This window comes from Siphateles boraxobius, unplaced genomic scaffold (assembly GCF_051911475.1).
Source record: "Siphateles boraxobius isolate OS27281-9 unplaced genomic scaffold, OSU_SipBor_1 68, whole genome shotgun sequence".
Taxonomy (NCBI): domain Eukaryota; kingdom Metazoa; phylum Chordata; class Actinopteri; order Cypriniformes; family Leuciscidae; genus Siphateles; species Siphateles boraxobius.
In genome coordinates, this window is record NW_027509195.1 from 5035022 (window position 1) to 5059867 (window position 24846).

Here is a 24846-nt window from a genome sequence, read left to right on the forward strand (position 1 = left end):
GTTTGCCTTTTTGTCTTTCAGGTACACCTGTGTTAGCGCTGACAGCATCAGCTGATACTAAGAATAGATGCCGTGTGACCAAGCTGCTGCGTATGGAGAATGCAACTGAAGTTACTGTGAGCCCAACAGGACAAACATCAGGCTTGGACTGACACAGGTTCCTTCCAATGATCTCAGCTGCATGGACTGGTTAGTAAAGGATGTCAAAGATAAGGCACTGTCTATGTCCCCCATCATTATTTATTGCAAATCATTGAAATCAGTTGGAAAGGTGTACAGCTATCTTAAAGCTGAACTTGGTGAAGATGCTTGGATTGACAGGGACAAGGATCATAAGGCTGAACACCTTCTGATAGGAATGTTTCACAGTAAGACACTCACACAGTATAAAGATCGAGTTCTGGCATCGTTTAATGGAGAGGGGAGCTGCAGAGTTGTTGTAGCAACAACAGCTCTCGGGATGGGATTGAATTTCCCGAATGTTTCTCATGTTGTCATGTATGGATCACCAGACGACATAGAGGATATTGTTCAACAGGTTGGACGGGCCGGCAGAAATGGTTTGCAATCACATGCAATTCTGTATGTTATCAAACAGTCTGTCAAGGTTGATAAAGTAGTTAAAGGAGTGATTGCCACAGGCACACACAGCTGCTTTAGAAAAGCTTTATTCTGCCATTTTGAGGAGCACACCACAAGTGTGGAGCCAGGACATCTGTGTTGTACCCATTGCCACTCTGTATGTTCATGTGCATCTTGTGTTTGTGGAGAGCCTATTCCTAAATATGAGTTGTTAGAACCAGATGTTTGCATTGATTTGAAATGTAGATCGGTAACAGATGATGATAGAACCTTAGTAAGGGATCTGTTGGAGGAGTACAGGAGCTCTTTACTTAAAGACACAGCCCGTCTCTTCACTAGCAGGTCAGCCTGTACAGGATTTAGCGCTGAACTTATAGAGGCAGTGGTAGAACACAGCGAACACATATTTGACTTGACTTACATTATTAACAACCTTCCAGTATTCAGAGCACGCCATGCAAGAGAAATTCTACTAGTAATAAGTGAGGTTTTTGGTGATATTGAGTTGGACATACAGCCTACTTCCCACGAGGACAGCTTCACAGAGCCAGACATTGATTACACAGGTTATTTTGATGATGAAGATGAGGACTTAAGTGAGATAGGAACCCCATATAGCAGTACAGACTCAGACTATCACCACCATTCAGGTGCAGGCCATTAGTGTCTTGTATTTTGTTAAGATTTGAAATTACTTTGACATGTACAATTTTTTGAACCAATGCAATTGATTAAAGTTGAATGTCACTGTTGCTCAAAACTGTTTCTTTTCACTTGTTAAAATAGATTGATTAATGATACTTGCATCATTATGAAAAAGTTTGGCATTTGTCTATGTGTGATAATAAAACAATGACACATGATACCTTTGTTTGTTTTTTATTTAAGTTTCAAAAGTGACAGCTGGTAAACATGCAAGTGCAATTAAGCAAATATTTACAGTTTTATTTACAAAGTTTTCAAATGGGTAAGTTCCTCCACTCTTTCAATTTGGACCTCATCCATCCCCGCAACTCACTGTACTTAAGTTTTGAGAGAATGTCTCTATCAAACTTGGGGAAGGCTGTAAACTCTCTGCCTGGTTGGTCTTTAAACAGCTCGGCCTCTCTGATAACCTCTACCAGGATCAGGATGTCCTGATTCTGGCGAGCAGCATGGTGGATGCCACTGGACTTTGACACCTCCAGCTCCTTGTCGGTGGTGTCCATCAAGTCCTTCAGAACCCCAATGGACCTGCTGATCCTGTCTGCGGCTTGTTCAGTCATGTTGGGGCCCATGCGCCTCAAGAAGGACTTTAAAAAGTTATTGAGGTGTTCGAGGTGTAAGTCAAGGGAAATGTTCTTTCCCGCCCCTCCCTTCCCATTCCAAAACCTGTTCCAGGTGAGGCTATGAGCCAAGCGAGGGGAGAGCATGGCGTTGACCTGCAGGGTCAGTAAGAGTGTACTGTAGGCGTATTGTGTATGTCCGTAGGCCTTATAAAACAACAGTGCTACTGTGTACAACCTCAACAGCCTCTTTCCATCTCCCTCCTTCACTGCATCCTGCATGTTTGACAGAAACAAGCCAAAGCAGAGTCTTGCTTCGGTATGTTCTTTTTTGTGGTCCCTTGAAACTGGCCTGGTTGTATTTGACACAGACACTGAAGCTGCAGCAAAGCCATGTTGTTTTCGCTCATGGTTATCCCTTGCTTTTCTGTACTTATAGACCGCCTTGCAACCTGGCATGCGGCATGGGAGTTCCTGTTCCTTTAGAGGCTGTTCGCTAGCAGCATCTCTGGCTCCAGTTAAAATGTCAGCAGTGTTGGGAAACACAACAAATCTGTCCACAACTTGGGACACAACTTCATGCAGCCAGCTCCTTCTCAGCTCCAGTGAACCAGTCTGGATGTGGTCAGGGATAAAGCCTTCTGGGATATCTGTTGAGACATACAAAAAAGTAATGATGATGATTACATATTTTTAGAGGCAGCATTACATATACATGACATTTCACTTGCTTCAGAAAACATTGTGACTAGTCACTGGTATTCCATGTATAACTATGATTTTGCTCAATTGTTTAAGCCATTAAAGCCGTGAAAGTTTATGTTTAAGTCGTTGTACCATTAAGTTGAATTTTTGGTGTAATGTTGACTTGGTGCTGACAAAACAACAAAAACACCTGAAGGAGTAGCTGCTGTGCTGACCAGAGTTGTTCCATTTTAAATGTTATTGTCCTGCTCTAGCAAACGGCTATGTGCTCAGCAACTTTTATCTAGAAGAACTCGTACCGCCAACATCCTTCAGTCCAAAATGCTCCAGCGCAGCGGCCAAGAAGAGAGCAGCCGTGTCCTTCTGCAGAAACTCTTTATATGCATTGAATATAATATAGGGCCTTGTTTCGCATTGCTGCTCCTGTAAAAGGATAAAGATTGCATGTGAAAATTTTTGTTTTTGTTTTAGGAGCAGACTCATGCCGAATTCATGGTGGCAAGTCTTAATCTCCACAGTACACGAGTAAAAAAAATACCAAGCCTTAATTCATGGTGGCTGGAGTTCATCTGCACAAAGAATAGTCCTGGAAAAAAATATGTACATGGTAGTTAGAAACACTCGTAGAATGGCAACACATGCATGCAGAATATGTGTACATACAAAACGCACATACAAAGAACAACAAATAAAACCACAGCGAAAAATGTTCAAAGTGCTACTGTTCTACAATCAAAAATACTTGTTTTTCATGGTGTCGTTCATGATAGATAAATAGATAGATATATAGATACTTTATTGATCCCTAGGGGAAATTCAAGAAAAAAGTGAATGGCTACCCAGGGCCAAAGCCACTCAGACTGGGGTGTATGGGTGTGGAAGGAGTGTATGGGTGATAGGCAAATATACAGACCTCAGCCTGTTCATGTTAGAAAGCAGTGTCCCATGATCTCTTTCAGAGCCCTCTTTGAAGAAGACCTTGTGATAGATCTAAAGGCATAGATAAACATGAATGAAAAGACGGAGTGCTCAGGAAGAGCCCATTAAGGCAATATGTCTGCCTTGCCATCCCAGCCTTGTTACCACCTATTGACTGTTAATGCAGTACAGTTTTGGTTAAAGTTTGAGGTCAAACATTTAACTTCACTCACCTCAAACAAGTTTCGGATTGCATGCCAGTCCTCAAACTTGAAAACAAGCCCTTCAAGTCGGTCTTCCACACTTTCCCCTTCAGCAAAGCTCCACTGAAGGTTCCTACTGTTCCCCTCCGTCAGCCGGTCACCGCCGACTAGAATGCTCTCCAGTCCATCTGGGCCCTTTGGAGCATACCTACATGACACATAAGTAGATTTTCATGCTTTATCAATACCAGCTAACAAGATTACCCCTTGGGCCAAATGCCGACTGTGACATTTTCCCAAAAGTGAAATTGTCCCCTGCTGCCCTAGTTCACACATACTCTTTCTGGAGGTGCTGTAGAACATCCACCAAGTCTCCAGATTTGTTTTCATCCTTGAACAGGATTCCAAGAGGGTACTATAAAGAGAGGATGCATGGATTGTGGCGACAATAGTTTGTGTTGAAAAAACAAACCGGTACAGTGGTTCTTAAGCAACACAAAGTTAAATGAATGTCCAACGCACAATGTAGTGTATATCATAAATACTTACGTGGGTGGAGGCCTCTGACATAATCTTTGAAAACTCATGAGGGATGTGACGAACCACGACTCTTGAGAAGGGCTTGAAGGCATCCAAGTGCTGTGTGAGGATGCGGCTGCCCAGGACTATGTGTTCACGGCGCATATGGGCTTGGGTTTCAGGACCCGGGAGGGAGTACCCAATGTCGTACTCCATGATTGGCTGAGTGGGCTTGTCCTTGCTGAGATGATGTGAAGGCACTCTATCTTCCACCGCAAGGTGGTGGATCCAGTGAAGTGACTTGTTCCCTCGGACGACAGACTGGTGGTGTGTGCGAACAAAGAAGTCAAGATTATCAAATATGATGGCATATGTAGGTGGTGGAGTTGAGCATGTTGGCGATGCTTCGACGGGCAATACTGCAACACCCAGATGTGCCATTTCCTCATCAGTACGTGAACCAAAGGTGAACACAGTTGTGCCATCGGCAGGCCCCTGGTCAGTCTGCAGATCCGTCTGTAAAGTGCTGGTAGTGGTGCCAGTAGCTCCATGTGTCGCAATGGTGCCACCTGAAGTGCTTTGGGTAGTTTCATCTGTAGAGAAACAAAGAAAAAAAAACACAATGTATAAGTGGACTACACAAGTTAGCATTGAGTGCTGACACATTAATACCCCAAAAGCATGAATAAGATCTCTGACAATTGTCCTGGACAGAGCAATTTGGCCATCTTAATGGCTGGTCCCTCTCACCTGTTAAAATGCAATGTTCCTGTGACGAACAGGACGGCCGAGGGACGTGAGAGAACGGCGCGAGGCCGGTGGTGCGATTGATAATGAGCAACACCTGTGAGCACACCGGTCTCGCATCTCTCACGGAGGAGCGGAAGCATAAAGGAGGAGCGACGACGTTGATGATCGAGAGAGGAACAGGCCTGATTTTAGTTGTTCTGGTTTTTGTATTTGTGTTTTATTTTAGCCAGCAGTCGTCCGCGAGGGGCTGCTGGCCGTTATGTTTTATTTTGGGTAAGCCAGCAGTCGTCCGCGAGGGGCTGCTGGCGGTATTTTAGTTTGTTTGTTTTATTTTAAATAAAGTTTATTTCGATTGTTCGCCGGTTCCCGCCTCCTTCTTCCCTGAACATTGCTACACTGGTGCCGAAACCCGGGAAGAGGGAGGAACGCGCTGTCAGAGAGTCCTCGCCGCTGTGGGGAATCCGCGGTGTCATCGAGCATGGTGCGCGAGTCGCCGCCGCTCGCCGTGGGCCGGAGCCTGCTGCCATCCGCCAGAAGGGGAGGAGCAGGGAGCGGGGGACTCGCGGCCATGGACGCTCGAGGCGGTGCGCTGGAGAGAGTTGCCGGTTGGACGGTCGAGCTCGCTGCCGGCCGCCTGTGTATTGGAGGGGCGGCTGCCATCCGGGAGGGAGAGGAGGAGTCGCCGCCGCTCGCCGTGGGCTGGAGCCTGCTGCCGTCCACCAGAGAAGGTGAGGTGCAGGGAGCGGGGGACTCCTACCGTCTGCCCAAGGCACCCGAGGAGCCGTCGCCGTCCACCGGGCGGCGGAGGGGCGTCGAGCCGTCCACCGAGGGCCATCCAGCGTCACCGCCAGGCACCGCGGAGGAGATCGCCCAGCTGGTGGGGGACCAGATGGCAGCGCGTTGTGGGAACCGGACCATTTTTTTTTTTTTTTTTTTTTTTTTCCTCTCTCCCCTCTCTCGATCTGTCGCTCCTCATGCTTCCGTCTCCATTTCCCTCGGCTTGTCGGTCCATACCCCCCAGGGATCGCCGCCGCCGGGGGGGAGTAGGCACAGGCTCGTGGGTACCCCCCGGCCTGTGAGGGGCGATGGGGGTATGTGACGAACAGGACGGCCGAGGGACGTGAGAGAACGGCGCGAGGCCGGTGGTGCGATTGATAATGAGCAACACCTGTGAGCACACCGGTCTCGCATCTCTCACGGAGGAGCGGAAGCATAAAGGAGGAGCGACGACGTTGATGATCGAGAGAGGAACAGGCCTGATTTTAGTTGTTCTGGTTTTTGTATTTGTGTTTTATTTTAGCCAGCAGTCGTCCGCGAGGGGCTGCTGGCCGTTATGTTTTATTTTGGGTAAGCCAGCAGTCGTCCGCGAGGGGCTGCTGGCGGTATTTTAGTTTGTTTGTTTTATTTTAAATAAAGTTTATTTCGATTGTTCGCCGGTTCCCGCCTCCTTCTTCCCTGAACATTGCTACAGTTCCATGCTTAGCTTAGCTGTGTCCAGGTCCACTGTGTCACTTAGTGCTCTTGTTGCACTAGCTCCCTCCACATCCGTGCCTCCATGTTCCTTTTGAGACTTGAGGAAGACTTCATGGGCTACTTTTAGTAGCTGTAAGTATTCACCGCATGTAGTTGCGAACTGTTTCTGTTTTCCAACAGCATGATTGTGTGCAGTAGTTATACACAGTTTGCTTAATCTTTTATAAACAGCTTTTTTGGCCCCACCATACTGCAGCACACTGTTTACATAGTAGGCAAAGGCCGACAAGCGTGGTTCCCTTCCTCGCAAGGCTATAGCAGCAGAAGCACAAGTGGGATGGTGAGAGCCTTTGGTGATTTTTGAAAAGATGGAATATGTGAATGGTGCCATAGACTGAAGATCTGACTGAAGGTTTGCAAAAGAAAATGCCTTCAAATCAGCAGCTGAAGACCGCCAAAGCATGAAACCCTTAAGCGGGTTGCAAAGGAACTTTATCTCATCCTCAATAACTTGAAGGATGTTTTCCTTAAGTGCTTCTAAGAGGTCTTTGTTTTTGATTATCTGATTGGCAGCCCGTGACCAATTCTGCTTTGCAGTGTTTTCAACAATAGATGCCGTGTTTGCCTGACATACAATTCTGTCACCCTTTGGATGGGATGGGTAGTGAATAATAACCTGAAACACAAATAAAAAGGGTTAATTAGTAAACAACCAGTATACTCAGATTCAGACAATTATTAATATGTTATCATGGGGTGCAAAATCAAAATGCATCAAGCCTTTAACAACAATGTAGCTAAATTCCCGATATCAAGATGTTATCACAAGACAACAGTGTTTATTACAGATCAGAAAAAGATACACTTTTTTAATTACAGCCGATCTGTACACTATAAATACAAGGTACTTGTGTGGTTGAATTGTGTATGTCATATGGATATAAGTAACATGGGTGTGTATCCTATAGCTATAATAAATAATAATAAAAAAACATGCTGGTGAGACAATCTAGGCTCAAGAAGATTATCTTACATAGTCTACTGTGTAAGGAATGGCGTTTGATGTTCGAGGATGAGCTTTTCTTTTAGTCCTTTGGGATCCTAGCAGCTACATTTCCTACCCGTGTACTGGGTCTGACGTTATACATCAGTGATATCAGCACTTTGACAAGTCAATAACAGACTTAACCAAACACAAGTTATGGTTCACATTCAATTCAAATTACCTCCGTCAAACTTTGCCGTCCCGTCTTTGGGGTTACGTTGTCTGTCGGCCTCGAGTATTTTGAAGCTCGAGGAGCTGTTGGTGTTGGGGGTTGGAGACACTTGGAAGGGGTCGGCACTCTGTCCCGTTTCTTGCCTAGTGTTGATGATGTGTTTGAAGATTCGGCACTTGCCTGTGATGTGCTGGTTGAGGTTGATGCTTCTGCTGGGTTTGAGTCTTTCTCTGCTCTTTGCCATCTTCTAAAAACGTTGAAATCCTCCTCTAGTCTACAAATCAAGCGGAAGCAACGCAAGCAAATACGACCTGATCTAGAAACATTTTCAGACAGCGGTAGTCCTATTTCTTTTAGCCGCTCGCTAATGCTTTTTTCTCTTGCATCCTTCTTGTTAAATATAGACCGGGCACCTGAAATGGTGCCTTTTATTCTCAAATTGTCGTTACAAAAACGGCAAATATCCTTTGCCGACATGTATCTTATTTGCTGAGCTAACGAGCCTTTACCTGCAGCAGCAATAGTAGCCTGGCTTGTGGTTGTGTTTTCGTCGTCGCTGTTAGTACGTCATATGCTTCGTTGATCTGATTGGTTGATTTGGCCCGTCTATCACCAATATAGGCCAATCAGCTAACCAGTATTTACGCCCCTTCCCAAAACTACTTCAACGGAAGGTTTCCAGATGGATATGCGGAGCAAATCCATCTGGCGGAGTCAGGTTATTGTGGTACGCCATACTGAACTTGTGATCGATAAGACATCTCTTCATTTACTGCTACAAACTGATAGCGGTCAGATAAATATGATTTAAACCATGCTAATGCAATTCCACTAATGCCAACATAGTTTTCTAGTCTATTTAAGAGAATGTTGTGTTCAATGGTGTCAAATGCAGCACTAAGATCAAGTAACATTAATAGAGAGATACAACCACGATCGGATGATAAGAGCAAATCATTTGTGACTCTAATGAGAGCTGTCTCAGTGCTATGGTGCGGTCTAAATCCTGACTGGAAATCCTCGCAGATACCATTTCTTTCAAGAAAGGAACACAGTTGTGAGGATACTGCCTTTTCTAGTATCTTTGACAGAAAAGGTAGATTTGAGATTGGCCTGTGATTGACTAATTCTGTAGGATCAAGTTGCGTTTTTTTAACAAGCGGTTTAATCATAGCCAGCTTAAAGGTTTTTGGTACGTATCCTAGAGACAAAGACGAATTAATGATGTTAAGAAGAGGATCTATGACTTCTGGAAGCATCTCTTTCAGTAGTTTAGTCGGTATAGGGTCTAACTGTGATGCTGTAGTAGACGGTTGTATAGTTATAATTTTGTCCCTAATATTATCAATCTTATAAGTGAAGAAGTTCATAAAGTCATTACTGCTGTGTTTCTTTGAAACTTCTGGGCTTGAAGCTTTCTTTTTCGTTAGTGTAGCCACTTTTTCAAATAAATACCTTGGATTATGTTTATTTTCTTTTAATAGGGTTGAAAAATAAGCAGATCTGGCAGCTTTTAAAGCCTCTCTGTAAGCAATCGAGCTCTCCTTCCATGAAATCCGAAATACCTCTAGTTTTGTTTTCTTCCAGTTGCTCTCCATGTTTCTGGCTGCTCTCTTAAGGGCCCGGGTGTGCTCGTTGTACCATGGCGTTGGACTATTTTCTTTAATCTTCTTTAAGTACAACAGAGCAACTGTGTCTAAAGTGCTGGAAAGGAGAGAGTTAAAAGTTTCTGTTGCAATATCAAGTTCTTCTAAGCTATCTGGGATGCTGAGACGATGAAACTGATTAGGAAGATTATTGATAACGCAATCTTTAGTGGCAGAAGTGATAGGTCTTCCATACTTGTAACACGGAGTTGGCTTTGCAGCCATGGCTAAATGTAATTTACATGAGACTAGATAACGATCTGAGATGTCGTCGCTCTGCTGCAGAATTTCAACAGCATCAACATTGATAACATTTGATATTATTAGATCTAGAGTATGATTACGACAATGAGTAGGTCCTGACACGTTTTGTCTAACTCCAATAGAGTTAAGAATGTCTTTAAATGCCAATCCCATTGCGTCTTTTCCATTATCTACATGTATATTAAAATCACCAACAATTAGGACTTTATCTGCAGTCAATACTAATTCTGACAGAAAGTCAGCAAATTCTTTTATAAAATCTTTATGGTGGCCTGTATACAGTTGCCAGCAGAATTCTCAAACTTGATTTATCGTTTACATTATATATTTTTACATTAAGCACCAACACTTCAAAAGAAGTATATTTAAAACTCGATTTTTTAGTGGTTTTGAAAATATTACTATAAATTACAGCAACACCTCCCCCTTTGCCTTTCAGACGAGGTTCATGTTTATAACAGTAATCATGAGGGGTGGACTCGTTTAAAGTAGTGTAATCGTCTGGTTTTAGCCAGGTTTCTGTCATACACAGCACATCTAGGTTATAATCTGAAATCATATCATTAACTATGAGCGCTTTTGAAGTAAGGGATCGAATATTCAGCAACCCAAGCTTTATCGTTTGCTCATCTGTATTATATCTATTTTTTTATTTGTTGAATATCAATTTCATTTTTAACCTTATATCGGTTTGGACGTTTTTTGAACGTGTGAACCTTCTGCCTGTCTGTACCTGTTTGTATTATTATATTTTTATTAAACCTTTGCTTTGGAATTCTATTTTCCCTCGTCGTCTTCTGCCTGCACCAAACCGTAACAAAAGGTTTACTTAGAATTTCATTGTCATTTGTTTCATTCAATATTTAATATTTTGTATTAAATGTTTATGCTTCTATAAATACAGCATGACATAAAATCATTAGAAATGCTTGGATGTAATGTCCGTTCTTTAAATACAATATAACTATATGACTTGTCTATTATTCAAAATTCTCAGGAATTTTGTTCAATTATCTGCCTCTATTCAATAACTACTGATGGAAAGAACCAAGACACCACCCTACTTTTGTCACAAAGCAGAAGAAAAGTTCCCTATCTGTCAGTTACTTTGAAGTTATGTCGACTGATAAATGGGGTCTCACTTGGGAGCAAATAAAAAAAAAGGCCAATGAAATTGGCAAGTGAAATTTGCTTGCAAAGCAAAGGGCATGGATGCGGTGGCACACAGCTGGCCCCAGGGCCTACACAAATATGTGTTTCCCCCACTGCCGTGCAAAGGCAAAATACCGTCTTTGTTTTTGGTTGAAAATGAGTTATTAATATATTTGGCACATTCAAGACCTCCTTTATCATGTGGATAAGTACCTTGAGTCAATTCCGTTGTGTTTTCGAGAAAATAATGGGTTGTCTTAACATTAACTTCCAAAAGCCCACAAGAATCCAAGGCAGAACATCGTAACACCAGTTACCGCTCTTTGGCTTTGTTTTGGAACACTCATATTGAGTTACGGTACTCTGCCTTTGTTTAGCTGTGCGTCAATATAAAGTTACTGTGCCGTCTTTCTATCAAATAATGCTACCTATCAGATTATACGGTGTTCTGCCTTTGTTTTACACTATATTTAAATTGAAAATACGATGTAGCCTGTGTACTTTGTACAGCTGCCATCAGTCCCTATAACTTCTGATGTCCTCAGAGCTTTGTCCTGCACTAATGCGGTCAGAACATTTAGTATGCTCTGAACCCGCTCCATCGACAAACGTGCGATATCGATCACAAAGGATATGAAGAGTTGACAGAAAATTTTTACACATGCTGTAGCAGGTGAATACAACAAAGAACTAAAGCCCCGCCTCACCCAGTTTGGGTAGCGGACCTGGTTGAAACAATCATGCATCTAGTTGGCAGACTGCCAAAACTTCGCCGACGCCTTCAGCACCGCCCTGAACACGGTCGAGCCGACGCAGAACTAATACAGTTCCTTCTCAAAAAATTAGCATATTGTGATAAAGTTCATTATTTTCCATAATGTAATGATAAAAATTAAACTTTCATATATTTTAGATGCATTGCACACCAACTGAAATATTTCAGGTCTTTTATTGTTTTAATTCTGATGATTTTGGCATACAGCTCATGAAAACCCAAAATTCCTATCTCAAAAAATTAGCATATCATGAAAAGGGTCTCTAAACGAGCTATTAACCTAATCATCTGAATCAACTAATTAACTCTAAACACCTGCAAAGGATTCCTGAGGCTTTTAAAAACTCCCAGCCTGTTTCATTACTCAAAACCGCAATCATGGGTAAGACTGCCGACCTGACTGCTGTCCAGAAGGCCATCATTGACACCCTCAAGCTAGAGGGTAAGACACAGAAAGAAATTTCTGAACAAATAGGCTGTTCCCAGAGTGCTGTATCAAGGCACCTCAGTGGGAAGTCTGTGGGAAGGAAAAAGTGTGGCAAAAAACGCTGCACAACGAGAAGAGGTGACCGGACCCTGAGGAAGATTGTGTAGAAGGACCGATTCCAGACCTTGGGGGACCTGCGGAAGCAGTGGACTGAGTCTGGAGTAGAAACATCCAGAGCCACCGTGCACAGGCATGTGCAGGAAATGGGCTACAGGTGCCGCATTCCCCAGGTCAAGCCACTTTTGAACCAGAAACAGCGGCAGAAGCGCCTGACCTGGGCTACAGAGAAGCAGCACTACTGATCTCTTCTGGAAGCTGGTTCCAGCTGTGGCTGGCTTAAGAGCTAAAATCAGACTCTCCTTGCTTTGTGTCAACCATTGGTATTTCTGACTTGATCTGTGTGATCTGTTCAGTTTAAATTCAATGAGCCAAATCTCCCGACCACTATGTCGGTCTGAGACAGCGAGACCTAGACAAGACCGAGAGGTCCGAGACCAAGATAAGACCAAGACCAAAGACCGTCAAGGCCATGACAAGACCAAGACCACGTAAAAGTGCACAAGACCGGTCTCGAGACATACATCACTAATGACTGCCCCTACCTGGTGGATTCCCCTGAGGAAGGACCTTTTTTCTTAGAGACAGGGCACCATGTGGCACCCCCGTCCGGACTTCTGGAACCTCCACACGTGGCGTGGAGGACTTAAATGGCCTACCAACAGCTGTGATAGACACTATCACTCAAGCCAGAGCTCCCTCTACTAGGCAAGCTTTGAAGTTTTGAAGTGAAGTATGTTCGCTGAGTGGTGTTCTTCTTCAGTGAAATATGCCTTGAGTTCCCACCACTCCCTTTCAGGACCAGGTGGTGAACTTGCAAGCACTGCCCTAAGAGGAGACAGACCCAGCCCTTGTGTTGCTGTGTCCCGTTTGCACCCTGCAGAAGTAAGGAACAGCAGCTAACATCCGTCTCCATAAGTCCTGTTCATTCCAACTTGAAGCCATTGAAGGTACTGGGTAGGTTACGACTTAGGCAAGGCAAGGCAAGGCAATCTTATTTATATAGCAAATTTCATGCACAAAGTGCTTTAAAATAGTCAACGATCACAACAGATGCATAAGAAATAACAATAACAATAAAAGCAGAGAATAAAACAGTTCTAAATATAATTAAAAGAATAAAAGATCATACATAGATAAGATAAACTCCAATCAATCGGACATACAGTGACACAGTGCTCATTCAGTAAATGCAGAGCTAAACTGATGTGTTTTGAATTTGGATTTGAATGTGACAACTGTTGGTATCTGATCTCTTCTGGAAGCTGGTTCCAGCTGTGGCTGGCTTAAGAGCTAAAATCAGACTCTCCTTGCTTTGTGTCAACCATTGGTATTTCTGACTTGATCTGTGTGATCTGTTCAGTTTAAATTCAATGAGCCAAATCTCCCGACCACTATGTCGGTCTGAGACAGCGAGACCTAGACAAGACCGAGAGGTCAGAGACCAAGATAAGACCAAGACCAAAGACCTTCAAGGCCATGACAAGACCAAGACCACGTAAAAGTGCACAAGACCGGTCTCGAGACATACATCACTAATGACTGCCCCTACCTGGTGGATTCCCCTGAGGAAGGACCTTTTTTCTTAGAGACAGGGCACCATGTGGCACCCCCGTCCGGACTTCTGGAACCTCCACACGTGGCGTGGAGAACTTAAATGGCCTACCAACAGCTGCAACAACTTGAAGCCATTGAAGGCACTGGGTAGGTTACGACTTAGGCAAGGCAAGGCAAGGCAAGGCAAGGCAATCTTATTTATATAGCAAATTTCATGCACAAAGTGCTTTAAAATAGTCAACAATCACAACAGATGCATAATAAATAACAATAACAATAAAAGCAGAGAATAAAACAGCTCTAAATATAATTAAAAGAATAAAAGATCATACATAGATAAGATAAACTCCAATCAATCGGACATACAGTGACAGTGCTCATTCAGTAAATGCACAGCTAAACTGATGTGTTTTGAATTTGGATTTGAATGTGACAACTGTTGGTATCTGATCTCTTCTGGAAGCTGGTTCCAGCTGTGGCTGGCTTAAGAGCTAAAATCAGACTCTCCTTGCTTTGTGTCAACCATTGTTATTTCTGACTTGATCTGTGTGATCTGTTCAGTTTAAATTCAATGAGCCTATCTGCAATGTATTGAGGTCCTTGGCCATTTAGTGATTTATAGGTAAGTAAAAGTACATTAAAATCAATTCTGAATGTATCTGGAAGCCAGTGCAGGACTTGAGGACTGTGATGTATTTTCTGTTTCTGCTCAGAATACCAATTCTTTTAAAGGTTATTCTGAAAATGTATCTAGCCTATCTATATATTCATAATTGATTGTAATTCATTGTAATTAATTATCCATATATATAGATACAAATACATGGGCTGTGTATTCCCTTTTTGGGCGATTTAAAATATGTAGGCAATTATCATAACCTGTCACGGCAATAATGGCAAGGAAGCAATATGCAAGTAAAACTCTTCTATTTTAATGAATGTAGAATCTGATGGTGACTTGACACGGGGTGTGGCGCAGGGACGTCGATGGCCAACAGAGGCCAGGTGGAATGATGAGAAGAGGTGACGATGATGATGGTGGTGAGTAATCCAGAACACGGAGACGAAGACACGACCGGAAACCAAGGGGAGGAAAAAAGAACATGAACTGGACGCCAACCAGGAACACACACACGACAACACCAAACAACGATCTGACAAAGGAGAGGACAAAACGGTGAGTATAAGAAGGGTAAGGTGGATGAGCTGCAGCTGGTGTTGAAAGTGAAATCAGCTGCGCGCCGATCAGCGATGATGGGTTGGTCACGCCCCCTACTCGCACACCCACACACGTATAGCAACAAAGACAAGAGACAAGAAGGAAACAATGAATTCATGAACCGTGACATAACCATTATGATTAATTATTAATTATATATTCCTTTTTTGAGCTAATTCGCTACAGTGTCATCGGCAAGGCTGTGGTAAGCAATCTGGTGCTTTCTCAGTAAATGGTTCAGTGGAATCATATACAGGTTGAATAGGAGTGGGACAAGAATTGAGCCTTGTGGGACTCCACAAGTCATGGATGTCCACTCAGGCTTATGGTCATCTATGTTCACAAATATGTGAACTAAGTATGACCTGAACCAGGTATCCCAGAAAGCCAGACCCAGTTTTCCAGCCTGTCAAGAAGTATGTTGTGATTTTAGGCAATAGGCATGCTAAGCTAAGCTGTTGTCCCGAATCCCGAATCTGGCCCCAATTGTCCCGAAAATAATACTAAAGCAAAATCTTGAGTAGTTATTGTCTGATTAAACATGAAAAACTATCCATGGAGGTTAAGTCATCCTGCAGCCAGCCCCCGCCGGCTGCTCATTGGCAGCAGCATCTTTTTTGTTTCTTTATTTGAAGTTCTAGAAATATACCATAGGCATGAATTTAGATATGCATTGTTAAGCTAATTTTCATTCATTTGTTTCGTTGACATGGCTGGTGTACCACAACCCCAACAAGCCCGTTAAAAAGAAAAAACGTCTCTGCAGGTACCGGGAAGAGTGGGTGGGAAAATATTTATTTTATAGACACAAATATGTTTGGTTCAGGTTTGAAATGCATTATCTTTTTTTATAGGCTATGTAGTCTAATCAGATATCAATCTAATATCTTAGTAGGTCCGAATTTCAGCCAGTCTCATCTGGTCACCCTAGTAGTCTCAACTTGTATTGTTTCTCTCTTGGATTAGGTCCTTTGTTTAGTATTCTCATTTTTAAGTTGCTTTGGTGTAAAATCATCTCTGAAATGTACTGTATAAATGTAAATGTTGCATTTACACTGTTTTTAGCCGATTGAGGCCTACTTTGACACTTCAAAGTCACTTTGTCAGCCTTGACAGAGAGGAAGGTTTGAACTCAAGTAACATTTTTTTAAGCTTTGGAAATGAATGTGTATGACCATTTGAGGCTTTTATGTGACTTGATTCAAATTTTAATAGTAAACCCTTCTGAGCTTCACCACAGACTGGACAGCTATGGAAAAACAACATTGCATCAATCAGTTTGTCCGTGGAGGGTGGAGAAAGATAAGAAGCTGTAGGTGACACTCACATCTCAACCGTCTCTTTGAGCACTTCAATAGAGCCACTGCCTCACTTTACCCCTCAAGAGAGCTTTGAATGACCCTTCACCATTACACAGCCTTTATTTTCCCCTTAACACACAGATACAAATGGCATCTCTCATGTTTCAATGCTCCCTGTCTTTGTCAAGAACACAAGTGGTTTGCATGCAGTTCACTGTAGCTGATGTAAGCGCTCATGCATACAAAAACTGTGGTGTTAAATCAAGGCTTATTTCTTTTTTTTCCCCCTGTCATGGTTTCAATTAAAATTGATATTTTTCCATGGAAATGAGAGCTAGTTAACACCAATTCATGAAAGGTGGCATTTAAAGTTCATTATTGTGGTCAAGGTTTGCAAACATTTAAAAACGTTCCTCATTTGAACTCTTAGCTTTGACCAATGACACTAGAATAAGAATAAAGAATAACCTTGCAGTGGTTATTCTTGATAATCACCCAAAAAGGTTATAATTCTGCCATCATTTACTTTCATTTACACACATATTGTAAATGAATACATGTACTTATTTTCTTCTGTGCAACACGAAAGGAGACAATTTAAAGACTTGCTGGTTGTTTCTTTGTAATTTCAATTGCTTTCGAGTTTAAAGGGGACCTATTATGCCCCTTTTTACAAGATGTAAAATAAGTCTCTGATGACCCCAGAGTGTGTATGTAAAGTTTTATCTCAAAATACCCCCCAGATAATTTTTTATAGCATGTTAAAATTGCCACTTTTTGGGGTTGAGCAAAACGCGCCGTTTTTATACCTTTAAATGCAAGGTCCCGGCCCCCTTTCAAGAAGAGGGCAGAGCTTTAAGAGCTTATGCTTTGGCATACTGGCAAACAGCAAATCATGATAATCTATGAATCGCTGTACAGGAGCTCATGTGGGAACTGTTGTAAGATGCCTTCAGAGCCAAAGAATATACTCTAGATGGAGATAGAACAGATATAGTTTAGTTTAATGAAGGTTATAACTTATGTTGTCATCTTGCTTTATCTATTATTAGGACAAGCCTATTGTAGTGTTTACTGCTGAGTTTTATAAAGATTATTGTGCATCACACAAAATATGAAGCATCTGTTTTTTTTTACTCCAGAAAATCACCGTAAGAGCTGAATACACAGTACAAGAAGTGTGGGTAACACTTTAGAATATGGTTCCTTCGTTAATGAATAACTACACAAGAACCAATGAGTAACACAATATTAACAATCTAGTAACTATTATTAACTAACAAGAAACTCTGATTAACGAATTAGGAAGTAATAGTGCTCAGATGAAAGTGGTACTTCATACTTCTATGGGAATAACTAATTATTTGGATCCGTATTCTAAAGTGAAGATCATGGGAACTAACTAGTAATGACTCAAGTGTTACTACATGATCTAGTCATGATTTGTGCAACCAAACACAAAAGTCATTTCAAGCTTTTGAGATTCCCTTTCAAGGGAACTTCGAGCTGCGTCAAACGCTGCGGGAACGCCCCTGCGTTGTGCGTCATGAAGCACGTATGGAATCAGCCCAATGGAGAGATGAAACGTCATAGGCGGGTGACGTCATCGACCAGGAAACTATAAAGCACCCCAAAAACACAAGCGCATTAGCTTCTGTGCTTTCAGTCGCGCTACATGTGAATCTGTCCCTGTGTGATATTGTCTGTCTTACATACCCTGCACCACACAAACAATTTATCCCTATATATATATATATTGAGAGATTATGGCGGACGAACAGCAGTTTAGAAAGTGTGTTCCTCCCTGCTCGCGTTATTTAACGAGCGGGGATACACATGATCTTTGTGTTGTTTGTTTGGGAGTTCAGCATGCCCAGTTTGCTCTCGAGGGAGCAGACTGTGAGCATTGCGAGCGTTTGCCGTTAAGGACGCTCCGCTCCCGCCGGTCGCTCTTTGAGGAGAGCGGTTCGGTGCGCGCTCCCCGCGGTTCGGGTCCCGCTTCTGCCGAGGCAGAGCGGCGGCGCTTATCGTGGGGATCGCAGATGGATCTCACAGCGGGGTTTGAGACGGGCTCTGCCTTATCTCTCCCTTCACCTGTGAGATCCAGTGCCTCAGTCCCGGGTTCGGAAGCACGCGCTGCGGTTTCTTCCGCTCGGGCTGAGGCACCAATGCTATCCAGTTCTGAGGAACTTGATGTTGTTAGTGTTGAGGGAGATGTGGAGGATTCGCCACCCCACACTCCTGAGAGTGATGAGCTTATGGAGGTGTTAACAAGAGCTGTTGAAAAACTTAATATTGAATGGCCAGTGACTAGACAGGAGTCTGTTTCTAAATCAAAGTTGGATGAGAGATTTTTGCCGTCACGTGTGCAGCCTCCACGCCGGTGCCTGCCGTTTTTCCATGATCTCCACACCGAGGTGTCGAAATCATGGAGAAAACCGGTGTCATATAGAGTGTTTAGTCCCCAGACTTCAACATACGCTAATATTATGGGAGCCAAGGCTCATGGTTATGGTGCGTTGCCTCGTGTGGAAGAGACGCTTGCGAGCCATCTCTCCCCCGAAGCAGCATCATCTTTTAAGGCACCGGCATTACCCACCAAGCCTTTAAGAAACACTTCGGCTTTGGTGGGTAAAGCATATTCGGCAGCAGGTCAGGCTGCGTCATGTCTGCATACTATGTCAATCTTGCAGGCATACCAGGCTGATCTGCTAAGGGACATGAGTGAGAGTGAGGAGGTCAGTACTGACGTAGTTCGCGAACTGCGTCAGGCTGCTGATTTATCCCTGCGTGCCACCAGAGAATCGGCCAAATTAATGGGTCGTTCTATGGCAGCTCTGGTGGCCGCAGAAAGACATTTGTGGTTAAATCAGACTAATATTAAAGAGAGAGAAAAAGCTTTTCTTTTAGATGCTCCTCTTTCTCCCATGGGGTTGTTTGGTGATGCTGTGAATTCAGTTATCGATAAATTCCAAGAAGAAAAGAAACAAACTGCAGCTTTTAAAAAGTTTCTTCCCCTTAAAGTTCATGTCCCTGGGGCTGCTGGGCGGGAGCAGCCCCGGCCGTCTTCGAGCTCATCACATAGAGCGCAGCAGAGGCAGAGTGTCGCGTCTCGTGCTCCCCCTGCTGGACAGTGGGCTCAGCCGCGACACTCTCAGCCGAAGCCTTCTCCCAGTAGAACTGATCTGAGGACAGTTATATTGGCTAAGAAGGCTTCGGCTAAGAAGAAGTCCTGACGCCAAGCCGTTCAGGATGCTGAGGGTGGTCCCCACCGAGGCGGAAAGGTGTTCACCTCTTTTTACGGTGCCCATTCCTCCTCGGTGCCCTCAGGGGCTCGTTCTGCCAACCCCGCCTTTATGCCGGGGCACAGACGATCCCAGCGAGCGCTTTCCCGAGGGACGCTCGCTCCCTCTGAGGAGGGTCTCAGAGCGGTCAGACCAGTTGTTCCCTGCCGGTGCGCCGTTACAGGGCGCTGCGTCTGCTGCTCAAGTTACACCAGAGGCCAGTCTCGAGAGGCTGGTACCCTTAGTAGAATTTCTGGCAGAGTGGAAAAGCCTTCCAAAAATATCTCATTGGGTCCTGCAGACAGTAGAAAAGGGTTATGCTATCCAGTTCAGGTGTCGTCCACCAAAATTCAGAGGGGTTCTGCACACAGTGGTGGGCCCCGAGCAGGCTCTGGTATTGGAACAAGAGGTGAAAACGCTCCTTCAAAAAGAGGCTATAGAACGGGTTCCTCCTCCCAGTTTGGAGTCAGGTTATTACAGCCGATATTTCATCGTTCCAAAGAAGGATGGGGGGTTGCGTCCAATTTTAGACCTGCGCATATTGAATCGCTCGGTAGGGAAGCTAAAATTCAAGATGCTCACTATCAAGCAGATCGTGTCTCAAATCAGGTCCGAGGACTGGTTTGTCACGATAGATCTGAAGGACGCATACTTCCATGTGTCCATCCTTCCACAACACAGGAAGTTCCTGAGGTTCGCCTTCGGGGGCGAGGCGTACCAGTACAGGGTTCTTCCGTTTGGCCTAGCTTTATCTCCCCGCACTTTCACGAAATGCATGGAGAGACTGTTGGGTCTGATGGCAGCAGCGTCCAACGTTATACCTTGCGGCCTGTTGTACATGAGACCGCTACAGTGGTGGCTCAGGACCAAGGGATTCTCCCCGAGGGGAAATCCGCTCCGCACGTTCAAAGTCACGCGGCGCTGCCTTCGTGCTCTGGTCATGTGGAGAGAAACTTGGTTCCTATCCAAAGGTCCTGTGCTGGGGGCTCTTTGTCGTCGCATAACGCTAACGACGGATGCTTCCCTCACAGGGTGGGGGGCGGTCATGAGTGGTCGCCCAGCCCAAGGTCTGTGGCAGGATCATCATCTTTCGTGGCACATAAATTGTCTAGAGATGTTGGCTGTGTTTCAGGCTCTGAAACACTTCCTAACAGACCTGAGAGGCCATCATGTGTTAGTTCAATCAGACAACACGTCGGTGGTCTCTTATATAAATCATCAGGGGGGCCTGCGGTCTCGCCGGCTTTACAAGTTGGCCCGTCAGATCCTCCTGTGGTCCCAAGGGAAGCTACTATCTCTGAGAGCAATGTATCTCCCTGGGTATTTGAATGTGGTAGCAGACTCCCTGTCGAGGCAGGGGCCGAGGCCAGGGGAATGGAGACTCCACCCCGAGGTGGTGGAGCTCCTTTGGTTGAGTTTCGGTCGCGCCGAGGTGGACCTATTCGCTTCCAAGGAGACCACTCATTGTCATCGGTGGTTCTCCATCACTCTTCCAGCCCCCCTGGGGTTGGATGCTATGGTGCAGCCGTGGCCGAGGTCACGTCTGTACGCCTTTCCCCCGATTGCTCTGTTACCAGGAGTTCTGGAGAGGGTCCGCCGGGACGGGGTCAGTCTACTACTAGTAGCCCCGTTCTGGCCGGCCCGAGTATGGTTTGCGGACCTGATTTCTCTCCTGGACGGTTCTCCTTTGGAGCTCCCGGTCAGGAGGGATCTACTCTCCCAGGCGGGGGGCACGATACTTCACCCCCGCCCAGAATTGTGGAAACTGTGGGCTTGGCCTCTGAGGGGGCCCAGCTCATAGACTCCGGTCTCTCAACCGAGGTTGTTGAGACCATTCTTAACTCCAGAGCTCCATCCACGAGGAAGCTTTATGCCTTGAAGTGGAAACTTTTCACTTCTTGGTGTGGAGAACACCTGCAGGACCCAGTTAACTGCCCAGTGGGTGCAGTGCTGGAATTCCTGCAGGAGCGCTTCTCCACAGGGTTATCCCCCTCCACACTAAAGGTGTATGTGGCGGCACTAGCTGCTTACCACGTCCCTTTCAGTGGAGTTTCTCTTGGGAGACACCCGCTTATAACTCGTTTCCTCCGTGGCACTTTGAGGCTGAGGCCAGCAGTTCGTACGAGGGTGCCGACTTGGGATCTGGCCATTGTATTAGAAGGTCTTTCCCTAGCTCCTTTTGAACCTATCGAAGAAGTTCCCGAGAAGTTTCTCACTTTTAAGACTATCTTTTTGCTTGCTATCTCTTCACTAAAAAGAATCGGAGATTTGCAGGCTCTGTCGGTTTCACCCTCGTGCCTGGAATTTGCACCTGGCATGGTTAAAGCTTTTCTGCATCCTAGACCAGGTTACGTTCCTAAGGTTCCTACTAATATTGTTAGACCTACGGTTCTGCAGGCTTTCTGTCCTCCTCCATTTATGTCATCGGACCAGGAGAAACTTAATTCACTCTGCCCTGTTAGGGCATTAGACGCTTATGTCCACAGAGCTGCCCTGTGGAGGAAATCAGAACAACTTTTTGTATGTTTCGGGCCACCCAGGAAAGGGTGTCCGGCGTCTAAACAGAGAATGAGCAAGTGGGTGGTTGAGGCTATCTCACTTGCTTATGAGTCGGCTGGCCAGCCTTCACCTTTGGTTGTCCGAGCTCACTCTACCAGGAGTATGGCTGCTTCTAAAGCTCTTTTGTCGGGGGTTTCCCTGAGTGATGTTTGTGATGCGGCTGGATGGTCTTCACCGCATACTTTTATTAAGTTCTATGACCTAGACTTAAGCTCTACCCCTGGGGCACAGGTGCTCTCGTCCTCTGTGCGCTAGTCTCACATGACGGTCATTTGGTCCTATGGCGACGTGGGTATTCGCGTTCCCGCAGCGTTTGACGCAGCTCGAAGTTCCCTTGAAAGGGAACGTCTCGGTTACGTATGTAACCCTAGTTCCCTGATAGGGAACGAGACGCTGCGTCGCTCCGCCATACTCCCGGCACTCCCGTTAGCGCTTCCTTCAAGCCTATCAGAAGCTAATGCGCTTGTGTTTTTGGGGTGCTTTATAGTTTCCTGGTCGATGACGTCACCCGCCTATGACGTTTCATCTCTCCATTGGGCTGATTCCATACGTGCTTCATGACGCACAACGCAGGGGCGTTCCCGCAGCGTTTGACGCAGCGTCTCGTTCCCTATCAGGGAACTAGGGTTACATACGTAACCGAGACGTTTTTGGTGAACTTTAGTATACTTTTAGAAAATTTCTTTCGAAGTATAGTAACACTTGAGTCATTACTAGTTAGTTCCCATGATCTTCACTCTAGAATACGAATCCAAATAATTAATAATTCCCATAGAAGTATGTAGTAACACTTGAGTCATTACTAGTTTGTTCCCATGATTCTTACAGTAGTTACTTATGAAAAGCCAATAAAGTGTAGAATCTTCTCACTCACTCACAAGACGCACGCACGCACGCACACACACACACACACACACACACACACACATATATATGAGCTAGGAGACATACATACAAACATATTTTTTGTGAGGTAAGTTAAATAATATAATCACTCTATATGGTATTTGGGTGGCTGATAATAACTCAATATGTTCCAGTCGTCACCGTTACTCTAGTGATTCAATGCCAGTCCAGAGGAATGCCGGAAAATTGGCCGCAGGACAAGTAAGGTCCCGACAACTGCATTTAAAAATCAATTTCTTTAAAATTATTCAGTTGATAAATAGACAGCATAGGCCAATTATTAACAGCTTTCCCAAATCATAAGTCTGCTGTGCTATTACATATTGATAATGTAATCAACCTCGTGTATTCGTTTACAGTAGCAGTTCAAATGTTAATGTAGTGCTAGTCATTTATCCTGCATTGGTTATTGATTAGTTTATGAAAATTTTCAGTAGTTCTCTGGGAAGCATACAAAAATATAGTAGTTATTGAAGTACCACTTTCATCTGTGCACTATTACTTCCTAATTCGTTAATCAGAGTTTCTTTTTAGTTAATAGTAGTTACTAGATTGTTAATAAACTTTTTCAGTAGTTCTCTGGGAAGCATAAAAAAAAGTAGTTATTGATTAGTTAATAGTGAACTACCACTTTCATCTGTGCGCTATTACTTACTAGTTCGTTAATCAGAGTTTCTTGTTAGTTAATAATAGTTACTAGATTGTTAATATTGTGTTACTCATTGGCTCTTGTGTAGTTATTCATTAAAGAAGGAACCGTATTCTAAAGTGTTACCCAAGTGTGCATTAAAGTCTTATCCATAAATCTCTCTCTCTGTCCCTTGTATTATCATGAACATACACAGTGAATTACACAAAAACACTCGTTACAACTAACAGTAAACAAATACATACATGCCTTATGCCTTTTTGGAGGTGCTTAATAAACTGGTAAACTTTATATATGTAAAACAACTTTATTTATATCTGTTAATGAACTGTAATAAAGTGTGTGCTTTCCCTTTCATTACTGCCGTAACCAGTATCCCTCCGGAGACTATAAGCTGGATCATGAACAGTTGGTACTGATCCATCCTTGAGTAATAACTTTTTAGCAAAATCCTGCTTTGTATTGATGTAAAATGGTCTCAAATGATTCACGCATACATAAACGAATTTAGGTATATGGGGCCGCATACCCTTCAAATACAAAACTAATCCACTACGTCTTCAGCAGCTCAGATGTCGGGAGTAAATGAAGACAGCTATGTTCATTCTTACATCCAACAACAAAGCACCGCAATCGCTTAGGAGACATTATTGGATTTTTATTATTATAGGGTGGTTTTGTAGACACACTGACAACACACATTTATGTTCAAACACCATTTTGCATAATAGGTCACCTTTAAATGAATTGTGAACCATATCAACCGATTCATTAAATAAATCCATTATACATTTATGACTTTACTCAAGATTTTAAGTGAATAAAGTCTTACATTTCTATTTGTTTCTCAGACAAAGGTTTATTATTGCTCATGAGTCATGTGAACCACTTTTTAAAAAATACCTTTTAGTGCTTCTGTGTTCTTTTTTGAAGCGTGCCACTTACAGTCCCAATTCATTATTATTGAATGGAAATCAGAAGGCAGTCTTAAATGTTTTCTTTTGTCTTCTCTTGAAGAAGGAAAGAAGGTAAGTTAACATGAGGGTGAGTAAATTATGACAGAATCTTAATTTTAAAGTATGACTGAAAAATATAAATCATGGTGGAAAGAAACTGAGTCACAGTGTTTAAAGGACAATGCCAACATGGTGAATGTAGTATGTCTGGGAAAGTATTTGTAATACACACATTCATACTGACAGAATGTACTTCATCTGCATTCAAAAAGTAAGTTCTTAACTGAATGCAGTACATTCTAAGAAAGTACAGTAATTCAGAGGCATTTTAATTTATGTGCAAACTGCCAAAGCAGCAGTGCTCAGGATCTTGTGAGAGTATAAGTGTGTGCATTGAAATGT

At 43.7% G+C, this 24846-nt stretch overlaps 2 protein-coding genes across 2 annotated transcripts; both read right to left on the reverse strand.

Annotated features, from left to right (window-relative positions):
* Window positions 1–1445: 1445 nt before the first annotated feature.
* Window positions 1446–3035, reverse strand: LOC143722550 (uncharacterized). The gene is made up of 2 exons (XM_077213932.1): window positions 2852–3035; window positions 1446–2497 (listed from the first exon to the last, which is right to left on the reverse strand). Exons 1-2 carry the CDS (start codon window positions 3033–3035, stop codon window positions 1542–1544), a joined length of 1140 nt encoding a protein of 379 aa, XP_077070047.1. The 3' UTR covers window positions 1446–1541.
* On the reverse strand, window positions 2952–4793 carry LOC143722710 (uncharacterized). The gene is made up of 6 exons (XM_077214210.1): window positions 4223–4793; window positions 4012–4088; window positions 3704–3881; window positions 3466–3542; window positions 3069–3138; window positions 2952–2975 (listed from the first exon to the last, which is right to left on the reverse strand). The coding sequence occupies exons 1-5, from the start codon at window positions 4631–4633 to the stop codon at window positions 3102–3104; spliced, it is 780 nt and encodes a 259-aa protein (XP_077070325.1). The 5' UTR covers window positions 4634–4793; the 3' UTR covers window positions 2952–2975; window positions 3069–3101.
* Window positions 4794–24846: the final 20053 nt, after the last annotated feature.